This window comes from Diceros bicornis, chromosome 12 (assembly GCF_020826845.1).
Source record: "Diceros bicornis minor isolate mBicDic1 chromosome 12, mDicBic1.mat.cur, whole genome shotgun sequence".
Lineage (NCBI taxonomy): Eukaryota > Metazoa > Chordata > Mammalia > Perissodactyla > Rhinocerotidae > Diceros > Diceros bicornis.
Genome location: NC_080751.1, coordinates 3,044,872 through 3,062,855, shown reverse-complemented (window position 1 = coordinate 3,062,855; position 17,984 = coordinate 3,044,872). Strand labels below are relative to the sequence as shown.

At 47.3% G+C, this 17,984-nt stretch overlaps 1 protein-coding gene across 5 annotated transcripts; it reads left to right on the top strand.

Annotated features, from left to right (window-relative positions):
* The first annotated feature begins 650 nt into the window (after positions 1 to 650).
* Positions 651 to 17,093, top strand: THNSL2 (threonine synthase like 2). 5 transcript variants are annotated; one of them, XM_058550728.1, is made up of 9 exons: positions 651 to 711; positions 3,589 to 4,072; positions 5,312 to 5,506; positions 5,931 to 6,083; positions 9,014 to 9,244; positions 12,555 to 12,703; positions 12,797 to 12,922; positions 14,908 to 15,059; positions 15,471 to 16,211. In XM_058550728.1, the coding sequence occupies exons 2-9, from the start codon at positions 3,850 to 3,852 to the stop codon at positions 15,694 to 15,696; spliced, it is 1,455 nt and encodes a 484-aa protein (XP_058406711.1). In that variant the 5' UTR covers positions 651 to 711; positions 3,589 to 3,849; the 3' UTR covers positions 15,697 to 16,211. The 5 variants fall into 5 exon arrangements, with proteins under 5 accessions (XP_058406711.1, XP_058406713.1, XP_058406712.1 ...); XM_058550730.1 differs by having other exon boundaries at positions 655 to 711; positions 3,838 to 4,072; XM_058550729.1 differs by lacking the exon at positions 651 to 711 and having other exon boundaries at positions 2,157 to 3,664; positions 3,838 to 4,072.
* The last annotated feature ends 891 nt before the right edge of the window (positions 17,094 to 17,984 follow it).

The following is a 17,984-nucleotide window of genomic DNA, read 5'->3' as shown; positions in this document are numbered from 1 at the left end:
GCATTTTACTCTAAAATAGATCTATGCTTAATAGAAAGTGTTTTTCTACAAAGAATTTTGAGCTAAAACCATGCCATGTATCCCGTGCATTCTGAACTCCTGACGTACTAGCCCTAGTTTGAGAAACAAGGAGTCTGTCCAGAGTCTGATTTCGGAAATGAGAAGCAAGAAGCCCTAAGACAAAGGCCTTTCTTCTTTCCACCTTGCTGTCAGTTTTCTACTCTGAAAAATAAGGTTAAATGGTACTTCCAGGGCTGTAATGAAGATCGAGAGACTGAATAAAGCGCTTAGCAAAGTGCCTTAAAAACACGCCAAGTGAGAAAGTGAGGAATAAATGATTTCTCTCTCATTATCATTCCCTGTCGCTCCCTCCTCCGCCTCTTCCCAGGCCGCTTTCTTCCGCCCTGGACCTCACTGCGTCGAGGCCTCTCTCACTCCCCCACCGGAAGCCTGAACCCCGCCCGCCGAGCGGAGCGCGCACGTCCGGAGCGGACAGCCCCGCCGCGCGCCCCGCAGCCGCCGGCGCGCCGGACACGCTAACTGCGCCCGGAGGGCGGCCCCTCCGAGGCCAGCCGATTCCGGGGCGGGCGCTGGGGTTCCGCTGCCCGCTCGCCGCGGCGACCGCCTCCCGCGAGCCGGCGCCCCAGCGGCCGAGCCTTCCCGCGGGCCGTCCCTGGGTCCCCTCCCGGCGATCGCGGCGCCCTCCCCAGGGTAATGGCGGTTTCGGTCAGCTCTGGCTTCAGCGTGGCAGTGTCGGCCTCTTTGCCCTCTTTCTGTAACCTATAGTTCGGCGGGCGCTCGGACTTGGAGGAACCTGGGAGGGTTGAGGTTTTCCGATGCTTTGCACCTTCTGCAGGGTTTCTGCAGTTCTCGGAGAGCCCCCAAACTGGGAAGTCTGCGGTGTTTTCAGAGGCTGGGAGTGGAGCCTTATCCTGCGGACCTTTTCAAAACCTTGTTGGCCCGGGGCCCGGCTAGCGGAGGACTGGTGCCCAATGACCTTAGAGAGGCAGGGGCCTGCCTTGGGCCTGTTGGGGTCTCCACCCGGAGGGGCGCAGGCTGCGATCTATGATCAGCGGCGGGGGTTTAGACGCTGGGGTCCAAGTCTCCACCCTGCCCCATCCCTTCTCAGAAAATCTCTTCACCTCACAAATCTCTTCTCACGGAGGAGCCCTTTCTGAAATGTTTCCCTACCTTGGGGTTGTCTCCTGTTTCCCTTGTTATTTATCCAAGTTATTGGTCAGAGTTTTTCTGACCTGTCTCCACTCTGGAATAGGGTCCAGAGGAGTCGCAAAGGCAAATTATAAAACCTTATATCCACAGATCGCTCAGTCCGGTTCCCATGGGATGCTTGGAGCCCCCATACAACGGTCCAACAAAAGTGCTTGATTTTCGTCCTCCGTCCTGGGGCAAATGCTTCTGCTTCTGGGCTTCTCTGTTTGGTTTACCTTACACTGAGCCCCGTGACGGTTATTCTCTGTAGCTCTGCCCTACTGGCCTGAGAATGTAGCCCCTTGGGGTCATTGTACAGAACAGGAGCTGTCCTTCCCCAGTGAAGATCAGTGTGCTGATCAGTGCTGTTCCCAGCACTGATCTGATGTGCGCAGAGCCCAGTGTCAGGCCCTCTCCTTTGTTCCTGGGCCAGTTTGTCCACGTCCTTCTTAAATTGGGGAGCCCACAACAGAGCCTAGTGCCCAGGTGTGATGTGGTCCACCTCACCCAGGGAAGGGCATTCTGCAGATGTTTTCTTTTCCTATTCCTTATGGCCCTGCCTGCCCCTACCCCTGCCCTCATGGCTGCAGCAGCTTTGGCAGCTCAGTTGTCTCCTTTCTTTTGGTCTGGTCCCATGAAGTGGCCAGGCAGGATCTCCCTCTTGTTACTGCAGGATCTTGGGCAGTTTTGCATGGGCTCTAAGCCTTGCCACAGAATTACAGAAATTCCTCCCCTTATTGAAGGCACTCCTAGCCCCGGGCCCCCTACTCTGGTTCTGTTCTGTGAAACATTGGGCCTGCTTTGCTTACCCGCTGCAGTTGGCTTTTGAAGTTACCCTGATTTCATTTCTTTGACATGCACCCCATACCGGGTGACCAGATGTCCCAGGTTGCCTGAGACAGTCTGGCTTTACCCATTGTCCCAGCATACTTATTAATAGTATCCACTTTCACTTTCGAAAGATTCATGACTGGGATGATCAAACTTGTCTCTGTTGTCAACTTAGGAAAGAGAGGCAATTGCAAAACAAAAGGAGAAAATTTATTTGTGGTCTTAGAATTGCAATTTGGGGCACACAGGTTCTGGCAGCAGCCAGAAAAGTGTCCTCTTGAGGAATAACAGTCAGGAGTTTTTATTAGCAAAAACGAGAGCCTGGAACAGATACCTCAGTTGTTTGTTAGGGAGGGTAAATTTATGTTACAGTTCACTGGCTTACTCAAGGACATCTTGTTGACACCAGAAAAAGTGTATTTTTGCACAATCCTTCAGAAAATCCTTTCTCAGCACTAACTCCCTTTTGGCAAGTCAGCAAGGTCAGCACAATTTCATATTTTTAACAAGATGGAGTCCAGGGTACAAAATGGAGTCGATGTTGTCAACTTGTTTCACTGTCTCTAAGTGGGGTGCACTTGTATTTGTAGGCCTAGAAGTGGCACGTGGCAGCCCACGTAGGACTCGCAATGGGTTCAGAGGTGTTAGAGCCATGGTCTAGGAAATCAGATTTCCTCTAGGTCAAGGCTAGCTCATACCCTTTCTTATAGGTGGAAAGCTTCAGGTGACTTTGCCCCCAGAGGGCAGGGGGTCCCCTCTGGCCCTGGCACAGAAACAAGTCCAGGCTGGTTCTGAGAACTGTGTCTAGTCAAATTCATCCTGAGAGGTGCTTTAAAATCAGAGCCCTGAATTCACAGCCATGATCCAGAGAAAGGTGTTCAGAGCTCAAACCCAGCTGCTTGACATGGCACCTGGCTCCTGGGAACCTACCTGTTGTGGAAGTCTGACCAAAGTTAGGCTTGCGGTGCCCTTTGACACTTCCCCCACCCACGTCAGAGAGCTCTGACTCCACACAGGGCCAAGTAGCCAGGTCTAGACAGTATTAAGGGTAGTGTGTCAGCGCTTCTAACTATTCTTCTAGGATTAGGCTGAAGGTAGGGCACTGGTTTTCAACTGGGATGACCAACTGTCCTGGTTTGTCTGGGACTGAGGGTTTACCTGGGGCATGGGACTTTTAGTTTTAAAACTAGGAAAGTCTTGGGCAAACTGGGATGGGTTGGTCACCCTATTCTTAACCCTGGCTGCACATTAGACTCACATGAGGAGACTCTCTTTCAGAGATTCTAATTTAATTGACCCAGATAGAATCCCAGATAGGAGTATTTTTTTAAAGGTCCCAAGGGGAGTCTAACAAACTACCAGAGTTGAGAACCACTAGGTTATAGGCAACATTGTTAGATAACCATGGAAGGTGGTTATTTTTTGAGCAGAAGTAGACCCAAACATCTCTCAAAAAGGTATATGACCAAGTGTGACGGTCCACTCATTATTAAGAGGGATATCAAAATGGTGGTTGCCTATTATTGCTATTATCTTTCCCCACACCAGGCCTTCTTTCTCACCAGTAAGGACCAAGATTTCTCCTTTCTGGCTTGCTCTGGTAGCCCCTCTCCCAAGGTAATAGGTGAGTGGAATTGCCTCATTTTGATTGGAGGGGTCGTGATTTGCACAGTCCCAGATAAAGCTGGCACAAGTGATGGTTCAAGAGCTAGCTGAGGGAGCTGTGTATACATCAGCTTTGCCCGAGGGGTGCTGGAGCTTGGAGACCAGGTGCCTCTGGGACTGTCCCCTCTGCAGGCCTCCAGGATCATGTGGTACATCAGCACTCGGGGGATGACCCCACGAGTTGACTTTGAGGGGGCCCTGTTCTCTGGCTATGCACCCAATGGGGGCCTCTTCATGCCTGAGGAACTCCCGCAGCTGGGCAGAGAGACCCTGCGTCAGTGGAGTGTGCTCTCCTACCCTAGCCTGGTGAAGGAGCTGTGTGCCCTCTTCATTGGCCCTGAGCTCATTCCAAGAGATGACTTAAATGGTGAGCACCACCCCCCCACTTCCACCCCCTACCCGTCCCAGCCTGGCCCCCCAGAGAGTCGCAAATTCATCACTCAATCCTTAGGAGATTGAGTGGAGATCTTTAGTCTGCAGATCTTTAGTCACATTTCCCAAACTTTGGGTCTTTTTCCAGACTCTAGACTTCCAGAATTGGAAATATCCCCAAAGAGTTCATCTATTCCAGCTCCCACCTCCAGCGAGATGAATACCAAAATGATCTGCAGAGAAATTTTTTCCTTTAGTTTATTTTTAAAACACCTTTCAAGACGAGCAGCTTGAATGTTGGGATTTTTCTTCCTGCATATTAAGCACCCTTAGACTGCTGTTTTATTTCCTTGAGTTGTAATTCCAGAAGAGACTTTGAGAGTGTCCTGGACCAGCTTGTCTCAAACTGTCATGTGCCTGTGGATTCCCCCAGGGAGCTCGGTAAAATGCAGATTCTGATTCCATAGAGCTGGAGTGGGTCTGAGAATTCTGCACTCCTGTCAAGTGTCCAGATGATACTAGTGCTGGTGGTCCATGGACCAAATATATGATATAACCCATAACGTAATGGTGAGAGTTTGGGGCCGGGAAGGAGAGGAGGACCACTCAAAATGTCTGATGTCATTACCTGGGCGCTTATTAGAATTCTCAGACTCCCTCAGACCTACTGAACTAGAATCTGCATTTTAAGATCCCAGGTGACTGGTTTGCAAATTCAAGTTTGAGAAGCGCTGCTCTAGACTGCCCTGCCTTGGGTAGGATTGTATGTAAACCATCCCAAGGTTCTGGAATCACAGATGTGAGACTGAGTAATGCCAAAAACAAACAAACCAAAAACAATATCGTGTCTTTAGGAAGGAAAATTAGAAGAGATGAGACATTGGTCTGTTTGTCACATAACTTTAACTGAACCTCCATTGTAATACATGCTCACAAGAAATCCAAATGAGGAAGTTTATAAAGTGAAAAATGAAAGTCTTACAGCACCAATTCTGCTCTCTGCGGGAATCACTATGAGGACTCGATGAACAGTTTGGTGCACGTCTTTCCAGACTTTTTTCTAGGATTATACAATTACATTCATACACAGTGTCATTTAGAATAAAAATTTCTGGTCTTTTTATCTGGTAACTAGAGATAGAGACATCAAATTCAAAAGTATAAAGAGACTGAAAGAGAACTTTAGGGAAAATATAATGTGCTTCACCTACTGTCCAACCCCCTCCCCTTGCAGATCTGATTGACCGAGCCTTCAGCAGATTCTGCCACAGAGAGGTGGTCCATCTGTCCAGGTTGAGGAAAGGGCTGAACGTGTTGGAGCTGTGGCATGGGGTCACGTATGCATTTAAGGACCTGTCCCTGAGCTGCACAGCACAGTTCCTGCAGTACTTCCTGGAGAAGAAGGAGAAACATGTCACCGTGGTTGTAGGTGTGTATTGTGGGCGTGAACTCTGGAGCCCCTTAGTGTCCCGGTATCCACCTGCAGAATGCCCTCTGTTGATGTCTCTCAGGGAGTGTGTTACTGGTTCTTCTAGAGCAGGGTTCTTAACCTTTTCTTGTGCCATGGACCCCCTTGACAGTCTGGTGGAGGCCATGGAACCTTCTCAGAATAATATTTTTAAAATAAATATATAAAATACGTAAGATTATGTGGTACCAAGTTCACAGATGCTCTGAATTCTATCCATGGGTCTCTTGGAGGTTCATGGGCCCCAGATTAAGTACTAGGTTCCTACCCTCCAAGTATTTAAAAGTAGATGTTGCTCATTTGGCAACAATGCTTGAGGGGCCATTTCTTTCATTTTCCATCTCCCTTGTTCTAAAGGGAAGGGTTCTTCTTTCTTCTCATTGAGGAACATCTGGGGACACAGGGAGTGCTGCCATTGAGAGTGTTCAAGGGGCAAAGAACGTGGACATCATCGTTCTGCTGCCCAAGGGTCGCTGCACGAAGATTCAGGAGCTGCAGATGACAACAGTGCTAAAGGAGAACGTCCATGTGTTTGGAGGTGAGTTCTGGGACAGAGGCTCCAGGGACAACATGGCCCTGCCTTGAGTGGGTCTGTTTTGGGAGATGGGCTGCGACAAAACTGGTCAGTTGACTAGCTGACCATCCTTCCTCCTCCTCTTTCTCTCTGCATCTCTTCCTTCATCAGTCATGTTTTGAGGTTGGTATATGCCTTGGGTTAGCTCTGGGCAGGCTCTTGGCTACACAGTCTCATAAACTATTGGAGATGACAGGTGCATAAACCAATACTGACAGTACAACCTAGGAAGTGCGAATTTAAAACTACACCCCAAAGAATGCCACCTCCATGCAAGTTCAACCTGCTGGTGCCGCGTTTACAGGCAGCCACCCAGAGCCATAGCCTGAGCCAAGTGACTTGGGTTTTGTCCCAGGGCACTGAAATTTAGAAGGCACAAACATGCTAAACAATTATTTTAAGAGAATTACATATTGACAGCTCATGCCCTCCCTTACACTGTAGAAATGACTAAGCCATGCACCTGGTTAGCAGGTCTAAGTATTTAAAGTAGGAAGCTGCTCAGTGGCACTCATTGCTAGTGACAGCCCTTCCTGAGCCACATCATGAATCGTAGCCTTTCATGCTTAGAGAAAAGCAAAAAACCATCTCCTTTAATGCCAGGCCATCTATTCCGGATGGGTTTAATCATTGTGGAGATCAAGACTGGAGAAAGGGTGAGTCTGAGTGGAGCCACACATTTTTATTTCTACCTTTCATACTGCATAAGACTCCAGGTAGCCCCAAGGTAGGGGCCTTGGTCAGGTTTTTGTACACTGTAGCCTTGGGCAAGCTGTCTAGGAGGCCTGGCTTGGTTTGGTCACTCATCTGGCAGGATAGCAAATGTGGTGGCAGAAGACATTTCTTTTGCAACTGGCCTGGCCTCCTGGTATAATCCTGTAGAGGATGTTTTTATGTAATGCCAGTTTTGTCAAGGAGCAAAAGCACAGTGAAAACAAGCTATAGCCATGGGAGTAGCACGGGTATCCTTTGTCCATTTGTTCAAGAGCAGGCAACAAGCACCCCCTGTGCTCTTTTCTTTAGCAAGCACACGCATATTCCAGTGCAAAGTTCATGGTTTAGCTAATGCAAGTGTTGGCAAAATCTTACACATTAGTCTTGGTCATTGCCCATATTTGGCTACATTTTTCTGCAGTCATTGCAAGATTTTATGCACAAAATTCAGGCTCCTGAGGGTCCCTGTTATACCCCAAGCACTAAAATGGCTAGTTATGGATCTAGGACCGTCTGTTCCTAGAATCAAAGCAAAGAATAATTTTCTGTACCTCTGTCCTGCCACCTACTCCCTTCTCCCTTTGTACAAGAATATTGGAAGGCTTTTTACCTAAGGGCGTGTGTGGAAGCTCCATTCCTGACTATGAGTTGAAGAATGGTGCCCATTTGCAAAATAGTGGCAGAAAAGTGGATGGCGATGGGTGCAGTTTGTCAGAAATGTGTTATTGCTGAAGCCAAAGGGGTATTGCTGTTTCTCACGTGTTCTGAGCTTCAAGAAAGTAAGGTAGGAGACTCTAAAGAAATTAGTTTTTATTTTTAAACAGCACTGTTCAAGTTCTTCCTTTCCTTTCTAGAATCTTCTGATTTGGTTTCAAGGAGGACATATGTTAGTTCAGGAGCTAATAGTGAATATGTGTTTTTCCTTAGACTGGTGAGCTCAGAGAGTAGGGATGGGCCACCTGAATTGTTGTGTGTTGGACACTGTTTTATAAAATCATTAATTTCCATATACATTGTATCCTTGGTTCTTCTTAAGCACAGAATAATCCACACATATTAGTTATATATTATTTGGGATGTTTTTTAGGTGGAAGTAATAGAAAATCCAACTCAGACCAGCTTGAACAAGAATATTTTCCAGCTTATGTAACTGAAAGTCCAGAGGGGGGTGGGCTCCCGATTGGTTGACAACAGTGCCTTCAGGGGCCCAGGTTCTTTGCATTCTCTGCTCAGCCTTCCCCAATTCTAAGGCTCATTCCTCTTGTGGCATATGATGGTTACTTGAGGTAACCAAGTCTCCCTCTTCCTGTGGTTCTCTCTTAAAAGCAGTGACTCTTTTCCTGTAAACCCAGCAAACATCCCCCCGTGTGTGTGGATCTAGAGTCAGTCCCCAGTGTCGCTGCTGTTACACGGTGGTGCGGGTGGAATGGATAACAACGTCAGTGCCTACTCTGGCACTTCCCCCAGTAAATCTTACTCCCTCTCCTCCAAGTTTGGATCCGGTGGAGAAATAGACCCAGGTTTAAGAGAAGAGATGAATATTGGCTTGATTGCTGGTTGAGCTGGATTGGAGAATACAACTTGGATTAGTAGCCAATTCACCCATAAATTTACCCAGCAATTCACCCATAAATTAAGCTGTGTACATACCCAGCTCAGGGAGGAGAAGTCCTGCCCATGTGGGCTTACCTACCATGGAAGAGCAGGGAGCAGAACACCCACCGTTTTGACCTAAATGAGGGAAGAAGGGCAGAACACATGGCAACAGTGACTCTTTCCGCCCTAACCCCTGATAGAGGACCGTGGATTAAAGGACCAACCTCCCACTGTGTCACAATCAGATAAACCATTTCTCCTTCTTCCCAGAGAGTGGGGGAGGTGGGCCTGGAGTACAAAGAGGAATTCTTTTCCCAATATCCCAGTAGGTTGACATTTTATATTATATAATGGTAGAAAAAATGGAAATATGACCACAAGAATATGAGTCATGGTTTCTATCCTCGAGGAGCTTAATTTTGAGTCTAGAAAGCCAGACCAAGACACGAGAGTGAAGAAACCAAAGCCGAGCGAAGGTCCCAGCAGGATGGGCTCAGTCTGGGAGGGCCTTGTTGCGGGCAAGTGCTGACCGCCTGGGAGTTCTTCGTGCTCCTGATAGCTGCCTCTCCTCTCTCCCCTGACAGTGGAGGGAAACAGCGATGAGCTTGACGAACCCATCAAGGCCGTGTTTGCTGACGTGGCTTTTGTCAAGAAGCACAATCTGATGAGTCTGAATTCAATCAACTGGTCCCGGGTCCTCGTGCAAATGGCCCACCACTTCTTTGCTTACTTCCAGTGTGCACCATCCTTAGACACGCACCCACTGCCCGCCGTGGAGGTGGTTGTGCCCACGGGGGCCGCTGGTAACCTTGCAGGTAGGGAGACCTTGGGTGGAAATGGGCTTTCCAGAAAAACACCTGTGGCCCCAGTCCTTCCAGGTGCCCTTTGGCTGCAACTGTGAGAAGATTGAGTCCTAATTCTGAAGGTGATGGGAAACTACACAGAAGAGGCTCCCAGAAAACTGCCCCCTAACGCCCTGTGGGGACATCCCGGCCTCTTGCTGCAGGGAAAGAATGATGGGGGTTAACTCCGATGTGCTCCGGCCGCCTGACCTGACGTGCTCGCTCAGCAGAGTGTGGAGAGATGAAGTCACGGTTCAGCACCGTGCCAGCTGGCAGTGCCCCCTTCCAGAAAGACAGACTTTACTCCCAGCCTTGCCAGCGCCTGCTATGAGGGCAAGTGGCTCACCTGGCACAATGTATCCCCACTCCTAGACACAGAGACCGTGTGAGGTGGCAAGAGTTCTGGGGTTCTGGCCCCAGTTCTGTCATTTCATAGCCGAATGGCTGAGAGGCAGGCCGTTAGGCTCAGCTCCTCAGCTGTAAAAGAGAGATTACATCGCTTATCGTATCTCTCAGGACTGCTGTGAGGCGCAAATCAGATTATGTATGTAGATGACCTTTGTAAGGGTAAAGTGCTGTATACCCACGTGACATTAAAATCATTATCTATAGTAGTAATTAACATTTATCAAGCACTCATTTATCAACCATCAGGCACTGCTCTAAGTGCTTTTCACCTCTTTAGCTCATTTGATCCTCCCATGTGCCTATGAGGAGGACAATACTATTATTTCCATTTTATAGTGAGGAAACTGAGGCACAGAGAAGTTAGTTGGCTTGCCCTGGTTACACACTGGTCAGTGGCAGAGCCAGGATTACAGCCCAGGCAGGCTGCTGCAGAGCCTGCACCCTGGCCCCTCGCTAGGCTGCCACTTCATGGGCAGTACTGTTTCTCATGGTTCTGTCGGTGGCATTGCTTCTGCTGGACGCCAGGCATGGCTTAGGTGAGACCAGGAAAGCATCTTAGTGGTCGGGAGTCTTCCTGACTTCTTCCAGTAACACAGGGATGGAAAGAAAGGTGAGCTGGCAGTTAGGCAAGGACGACTCAGCCTTTTTCACCACCAGTGCAGTGAAGCCCACCACGTTCCCCACTTGCAACACCCCCCAGTGAATGATGCCGCCTGGAGTCGTGCAGCCTGCACCTGCCCCATTGCCAACCACAGTGCCTGGCACAAAATAAACATTTGCAGAGGGTGCTCCTGTGTATCCCTGCTCCATCAGGAACTAGCTGTTGACCGTAAGTCCCTGGACCCTTCTGAGCCTCCATTTCTCCTCTGTCATATGAGGATATCATGATGTTTACATGAGGATCAAGTAAAATAAGAATGTGAAAGTCCTTTGCAAAGTCAAGAGTGATATCTGGGTGGTGTGGTTATCCCTAACTCCCCTTAGCTACTCACCAGAGATAAACCATTCATGGAAGTATGTACAACCTTCCTAAACTACATTACCTTTTTGGGCTCTCCATCTCTCAGGTCAGGGTGAGGAATTTCTTGTTTGTTCCATGCAAACAGGAACTGCTGTTAAGGTGGACCAAGGGTGCTGCTCTGTCCTCCCTTGGTGCCTCTCCAGGAGATGCAGTCTGAAGGCACTGGTTCTAGGACACCGAGTCAGGGGACAAGAGCATGTGCTCTGGACTTAGACCTAGTTTCAGTCCTTATTCTGCCACATAGCCGGCTTTGGATGGGTCATTTCAACTTCCCAGAGCCTTCATTTTCTCATCTGCAAATGGCAGCCGGTGTGTGTGTCAGTACCTGGCAGGGGGTGGCATAGAGAACAGCATCAGGGGATGGAAACATTCTCCTCCTCCTCTTTCTCCTTTTTTTTTTTTTATGTAACACCTTTATTGCTGTATAATTCGCATACCATACTATTCATCCATTTAAAGTATATAATTCAATGGTTTTTAGTATATTCACAGATTCGTGCAACCATCAGCTACAATAAATTTTAGAACATTTTCATCACCCTAAAAGGAAACCCATTCCCATCAGCAGTCACATCCCATTTCCCCTCATCCCCACCCCCCTCAATTCTAGACAACCACTGATCTACTTTGTCTCTACAGATTTGCCTATTCTGGACATTTCATATAAATGTAATCATGCAATATGTGGTCCCTTGTGTCTAGCTTCTTTCACTTAGTGTAATGTTTTCAAGGTTCATCCATGTTCTAGCATGTATCAATACTTCATTCCTTTTTATGGCTGAATAATATTCCATTGTTGGTATATACCACCTTTTGTTTATCCATTCATCAATTAATGGACATTTGGATTGTTTCAGTTTTTTAGCTATTATAAATAATGCTGCTATGAACATTTGTGTATGAGTTTTTGTGTGGACATGTTTTCATTTCTCTTAAGTATGTATACCTGGGAATAGAATTTCTGGGTCATATGGTAACCCTATGCTCAACTTTTTGAATAACTACCAGAGTGTTTTTCAAAGCAGCTGCACCATTTTACATTCCATCAGAAATGTATGAGGGTTCCAATTTCTCCAAATCCTCACCAACAGTTGTTATTATCTGGCTTTTTGATTCTAGCCATCCTAGCAGGTATGAAGTGGTATGTCATTGTGATTTTGGTTTGTATTTTCCTGATGACTAATGATATTGAGTATCTTTTGTGTGCTCACTGGCCATTTGTATATCTTCTTTGGAGAAATGTTTATTCAAGTCCTTTGCCCATTTTTTAATTGGGTTATTTGTATTTTTATTGTTGAGTTGTAAGAGTTCTTTTTATATTCGGGATACAAGTCCCTTATCAGATACATGATTTATAAATATTTTTTTCCATTCTGTGGCCTGCCTTTTCATTTTCTTGATAGTGTCTTTTGAAGCACAAAAGCTTCAAAAAGCACAAAAATTTCTTTTTTTTTTTTGTGAGGAAGATCAGCCCTGAGCTAACATCCATGCTAATCCTCCTCTTTTTGCTGAGGAAGACTGGCCCTGAGCTAACATCTGTTGCCGATCCTCCTCCTTTTTTTCCCCAAAGCCCCAGTAGATAGTTGTATATTATAGTTGCACATCCTTCTAGTTGCTGTATGTGGGATGCGGCCTCAGCATGGCCCGACAAGCGGTGCGTCGGTGCGCGCCCGGGATCTGAACCCGGGCCGCCAGTAGCGGAGCGTGCACACTTAACCGCTAAGCCACGGGGCTGGCCCCAGCACAAAAGTTTCTTAATTTTGATGAAGTCTACTTATCTATTTTTTCTTTTGTTGCTTGTGCTTTTGGTGTCATGTCTAAGAAACTATTGTTCTTTTCCTCTCCTGTCTTAAGCTGGGTGCATTGCTCAGAAAATGGGCCTGCCCATCCGCCTGGTCGTGGCAGTGAACCGCAATGACATCATCCACAGGACTGTCCAGTGGGGAGACTTCTCTCTGTCCAAGGCCGTCAAGCCAACCTTGGCATCAGCTATGGACATTCAGGTGGAACCTGTGGGGAGCTGTGCAGGTCTGGCCCAGGTGTTGGTTGGGTGGGGATGGACAAGGGCTGAGCCAGGACCCTGCCTTTCTGCCCAGGTGCCCTACAACATGGAGAGGATCTTCTGGCTGCTATCCGGCTCTGACAGCCAGATGACAAGGGCCCTCATGGAGCAGTTTGAAAGGACCCAAAGTGTGAGTCTACCCAAGGAACTGCACAGCAAGGTCAGTCACCACCCACACACTGTGGGGAAAGGAAAGGGTACAGCCACAAGACTAGACTTGGGGTTTGAAAATCTGTTCAAGGGAAGGCCACATGTTTCTTGAGCACCTGCTATGAGCCTGGCACTTTTGCAGTCCCTTTATATGGAGTCATTTATTGAATGAGGAGAGGCAGTAGAGAGTATTGGCTTAGAGTCAGACGGGGCTCAACTCCAAGCCAGCTGTGAGACCCTGGACCAGTTTCTTAAACTCTGTGCCTCAATTTCCTCATCTGCATAATGGGGATAATATTGCATACCTCATAGCATTGTTGAAGGTTTAAGTCAAATAATACTCATGAAGCACTTTGTATACTACCTGGCAATATAGGGCTTGATATGTTAACTATTATTATTTTTATTTATTATTGCTGTTGATTTCCAATAATAGCAACAACTGGAAGCCACTTTGCCCATCCAATATAAGCAGAGACCATTGTCCTGTTAGCTCTTTTTTTTGCAAAAGGAGTAAGAGAAATTTTATTTCCTCAGAGTGGTAGGAATCTAGTTGAGAGGGATTGCTTTTATTTTAATGCAACCTGGTGATGGTCACTTATTTTATGTAAAACAAACAAAGCAAAAAAGGATTTCATATGTTGAAGTTGCCTTTAATATTGTCTACCACATTCCCACCAAGTGGTCCTTCCAGACTATGTATATCTCCAGTGACCAGGACCTCACTACCTCACATCAGCTTTTAATCATTACAGAGTTCTTGGTGTTGAGCTAGAACTGGCTCCTTCTAGCTTGCACACTGCTGAGCAGTCTGATTCCCGTATTTGAAGAGAATCTTCGTTTACTCACTAAGCCTTCCTGGTTCCTTTAGCTGTCACTTATGAGACATAATTTTGAATGGTCAATGTTCATCTTAAAGAGTTGTTCCTGGAACTGGATACAGTTCTCTGGGCTTAGCTACCCATGCAGATTGGAGTGGAATTTCTGTCTTCTGGAATCTATGCTTCTTTTGCTGCAACCTGTCTTAGTCACTTTGGACTGCTAGAACAAAGTACCATAGACTGGGTGGCGTATAAACAACACAAATTTATTTCTTACAGTTCTGGAGGCTGGAAGTCTGAGATCAGGTTGGCATGGTTGGGTTCTGGTGAGGGCCCTCTTCTAATCCCTTAACATTAACCTGGGATTAGAGTTTCAACATGTGATTTTGAGGGGACATAAACATTCAGACCATAACACAACCAAAGATCAACTTATTTGGTTAATGGTTTCTTTTGACGTCTGCATTCCTTCTCCTCATGTAAAATGAGGTGCTCCATGAAGACAGACACCGTATCCCCCTAGCCAGGAACTATGCTGGTGATATCTCCAACTGTGCTGGAGATACAAAGATAAATAAAATACATTCATTGTCTTCTCTGAACCCTAACGGGACAGGTAACTATATAAACGATTTATAATTGTGCAGGGTGTTTGGCACATTGTAAGCATGCCATGGATTTTCAGAGAATGATCAAATAAACCATGCACACCCATGGCGCCGAGAACGGAGTCTTCCTCTGTCTGAGGGTGGTGGGGAGTTTTCCTAGAGGAGGTGCTACGTGAGCTGGGTGGGACCTGACAGGAAGGTGTTCTCACACCCACAGGAAGCGGGCACACCATCAACAAAGCACCAGGAATGTTTGAATTCCCTTAACCTTCTGTGTTTCCTCAGGTTGTTGAACAAGACTATATACTAATTTGCTGATTCATGAGCTAAATATTAACTTAATTTATTGACCTGAAATTCAAACTTGTCCTTCCCCCAAGTTGAGTGAATCAGCTTAAACCTGGGAAACCAGATTTTTCTCTGAGCTGAACCTGAGCCGTTCAATCTAAACATTTCATTTGAGTCTCTGGTGTTTATGTGGTTATGTTATATGGTGGATTTTTGTCACCTTTTCCCCCGTTCCCCCCAACCCCGGTTCCCACTCCTCTGACCCTTGGACCTGTCAGCTTTCAGAGGCAGTCACATCTGAGTCAGTGTCGGATGAGGCCATCACCCAGACCATGGGCCGCTGCTGGGAAGAGAACCAGTACTTGCTGTGCCCTCACTCGGCCGTGGCCGTGAGCTACCATTACCAGCAGACTGACAGGCAGCAGCCCAGGTATGGGTTGGGGGCGCCTGGGTCACCGGGGGATGCTTTGGCTTTCAGAGGCCTTCCTCTTCCTCAAGCAGGGGAAACAGGAATGTGAACAAATGGCCTTAATAAGCATGATGGGTGCTGTGGAACTGTGCCCCAAGAACTGTGGTCCCAGAAGAGGGTGTGCGATAGATGTCTGGGGGCCCTGCTGCGAGACATGGTGTGGGCCTCCAACGGGGAGGAGCAATTTGCCCTGCAGAGTCATTGTAGAAGTGAGTTCAAGGTACAAACATCTGTCTCTCTCTCCTCCGTGCCCCACCCTACCCCTAACCTTCCCCTGTTCCTGCTCCTCCCTCCTCCCCTTCTCCTTTCTGTACCTGCCCCTCTATCTATTGTTTCCTGGCCTCCTGTTCCCGCCTGCTCCACCCCCCACAGCCCTCCTCGGTGTTGTCTGGCCCCCGCCTCTGCAGCCAAGTTCCCAGAAGCTGTCCTGGCTGCCGGGCTGATCCTGGAGACTCCCTCAGAGATCCTAGCCCTAGAGCAGAAGGAGACACGTTGCACCCCAATGCGGAGGGGTGACGACTGGACGCTGATGCTTCGGGACACAATTGAGGACCTAAGCCAGCAGTGGAGGGGTCCCTTCCTGAATGCCCGGGAATAGCCAGGCTGGAGTTGGCTTCTTTTAGGCTTCAGATCCCAGGGAGGCGTGCCCTTGGAACGGCCCTGTATACCTTCTCCCCATTAAGAATTGGTGTAGGACATTCTCAGGAGGCTGCTCAGTGGGGTCTGGAGCCAGCTGGTTTTGCTCCGCTCCATGGCTGCTCTGTGCATTCACTGCGGCGATGTTGTGCCTGGTCACCGGTGATGCCGGGTGGGGGTGTGGATGAATGCTGGAGGTGCGCCCCCACCGCTGCGCAGTGCAGGAGCATCACTGCTGCATCTGAGAGTTTCAGGGACTGCAAATGAAGAGCCTTGGGCACAGAGTCGACCTCAGACCCTGAACTTGTGCTGGTGGGGCCACTCACTCCATTAACGCAGGCCTAGGGCTCATGGTCTCTGAGCCTTGGTTTATCTGGTCCCCAAGCCAGATCCAGAAGTCTTGGCCTGCCTTGTCAGAGGCTTCCGCTCTGTTAAAATGTTGTGAATCCCTGCAATAAAAGTGCATGTTCAGTGTGATGGTGACTCTGCATGGCCTGTGGGCAGAGAATGGTGGCTGCTGAGTAGTGATGGTGGTGCTGCAGTGTGTGCCCCATCCGCCAGCATTGAGGGGGCAGCAGAGCAGGCAGTAGGGCAGGTGGCATGGGTGGTGGTGGTGCACAGGGTTGAGGTGTGGTGGGATCGCCAGATCCAGGCCTTTGGAAAGCATGCGCCTCAAGGTGTAAACTGAGTCAAGTTGCCATGTTGCTCATATATCGGGTTCACCTGCTTTATTAAACCAGGGCATATGTTATGGGCAGTGAGAAGCAATGATCCCTCCTTGACCGCTAAATAAAGTCCAAATGCCTACATTTCCATAGGTACCTCCGTAATCACGCTGCCCCAGAGAAATCAAGTTGTTCTTTCCTCTGAAAACATGACTCACGCTGTCCTCTCGCCCTCGACCCTGTGCTTGCCTCTGGGTGACTGTCCTTTGATGAGGCCACAAATCCCATCTCACAGGCTACTTAAGTCTTGGTTCCTGTGTCCCTCATCAGTCCAGCTGGAAATAATGATTCCTGTTTCTGAACTCTGGCAGAACTTCAACTGTAGCTTTCTTAAAGCGTGTATTTCCTTCTACCCTGTTTTATGTTTATCCACATTAGACATTATCTCCCCTTCTCTACGCTTCTTGACAATAAGAACCATTGTTTAACATGACAGGCTGAAACTTTTTGGATTTGCCTCTATTGATAAAAAAATTTTTAACATGTTTTCCCAACGTATGTATACTAAATTATGTATAAACTACACAAACCATATGCTAAAATAGGAATGAAGGAATAATAATGAAACCTATATTTGTCTTTTCTCCACATATTCCAGTGGATTGTCTTGCGGGCCCATCTGTGGCAGTCACGGCTGGGCACAGTGCCTGCCATATGGTGCGTTCCATAACCAGCTGGGAACTAGGGCGCAGCTCCCCTGTGAGTGCATATACTGTGCAGTGGTTCTCAAAGTGTGGCCCTTGGGTCTCATCAAAGCGCACACTCCAGGCCCCTACCGCAGACCTTCAGACGCAGCTCTCTGGGCATGGGCTGGGCATCTGCGGTTCTTGCAAATTCCCCAAGCGAGTCTTCTATGCTAATTTGGGAAATTCTGGCCAGGGACTTCAAGTTTACAAATAATTTTCTTCCCCAGTGAGGTGTGCTTTATTTTCACAAGGGCATGCTGTATTCCTCCTACTGTTTTCATGATCCAGCTCTGCACTGTCCAGTCAGAAGCCGGTAGCCATATGTGACTGTTGAGCACTTGAAATGTGAATAGTATGACTAAGGAACTGAATTTTTAGTTTTGTTTAATTTTAATTAATTTACATTTAAATTTCAAAACTGTTACTTGATTCAGTTATTGGAAAATTTTTAAGTATGGTTGGAAAAATGCCGGTATGTGAATCTGCTTTTTCAGCTGTAAATTTTATGAAGTACATAAAATACAGATCAGTATTTCCAATGAAAATTTAGTGTTCTAACTGAGATATGTCACAACTATAAAATACATATTAGATCTCAAAGACTTCGACTGAAAAAAAATCTAAAATATCTTGATAATTCTATATTGATTACATGTTGAAAGGATAATATTTTGATGTATTGGGTTAAATAAAATATATTATCAAAATTAATTCCATCTGTTTCCTTTTCCTTTTATAAGGACATTTAAAGTTATATATGTGGCTCACATGTTGTATTCCTATGGACATCAGTGACCTAGAGATTAGCCTTGGCTTCGTGTACACATGAACACACCGTA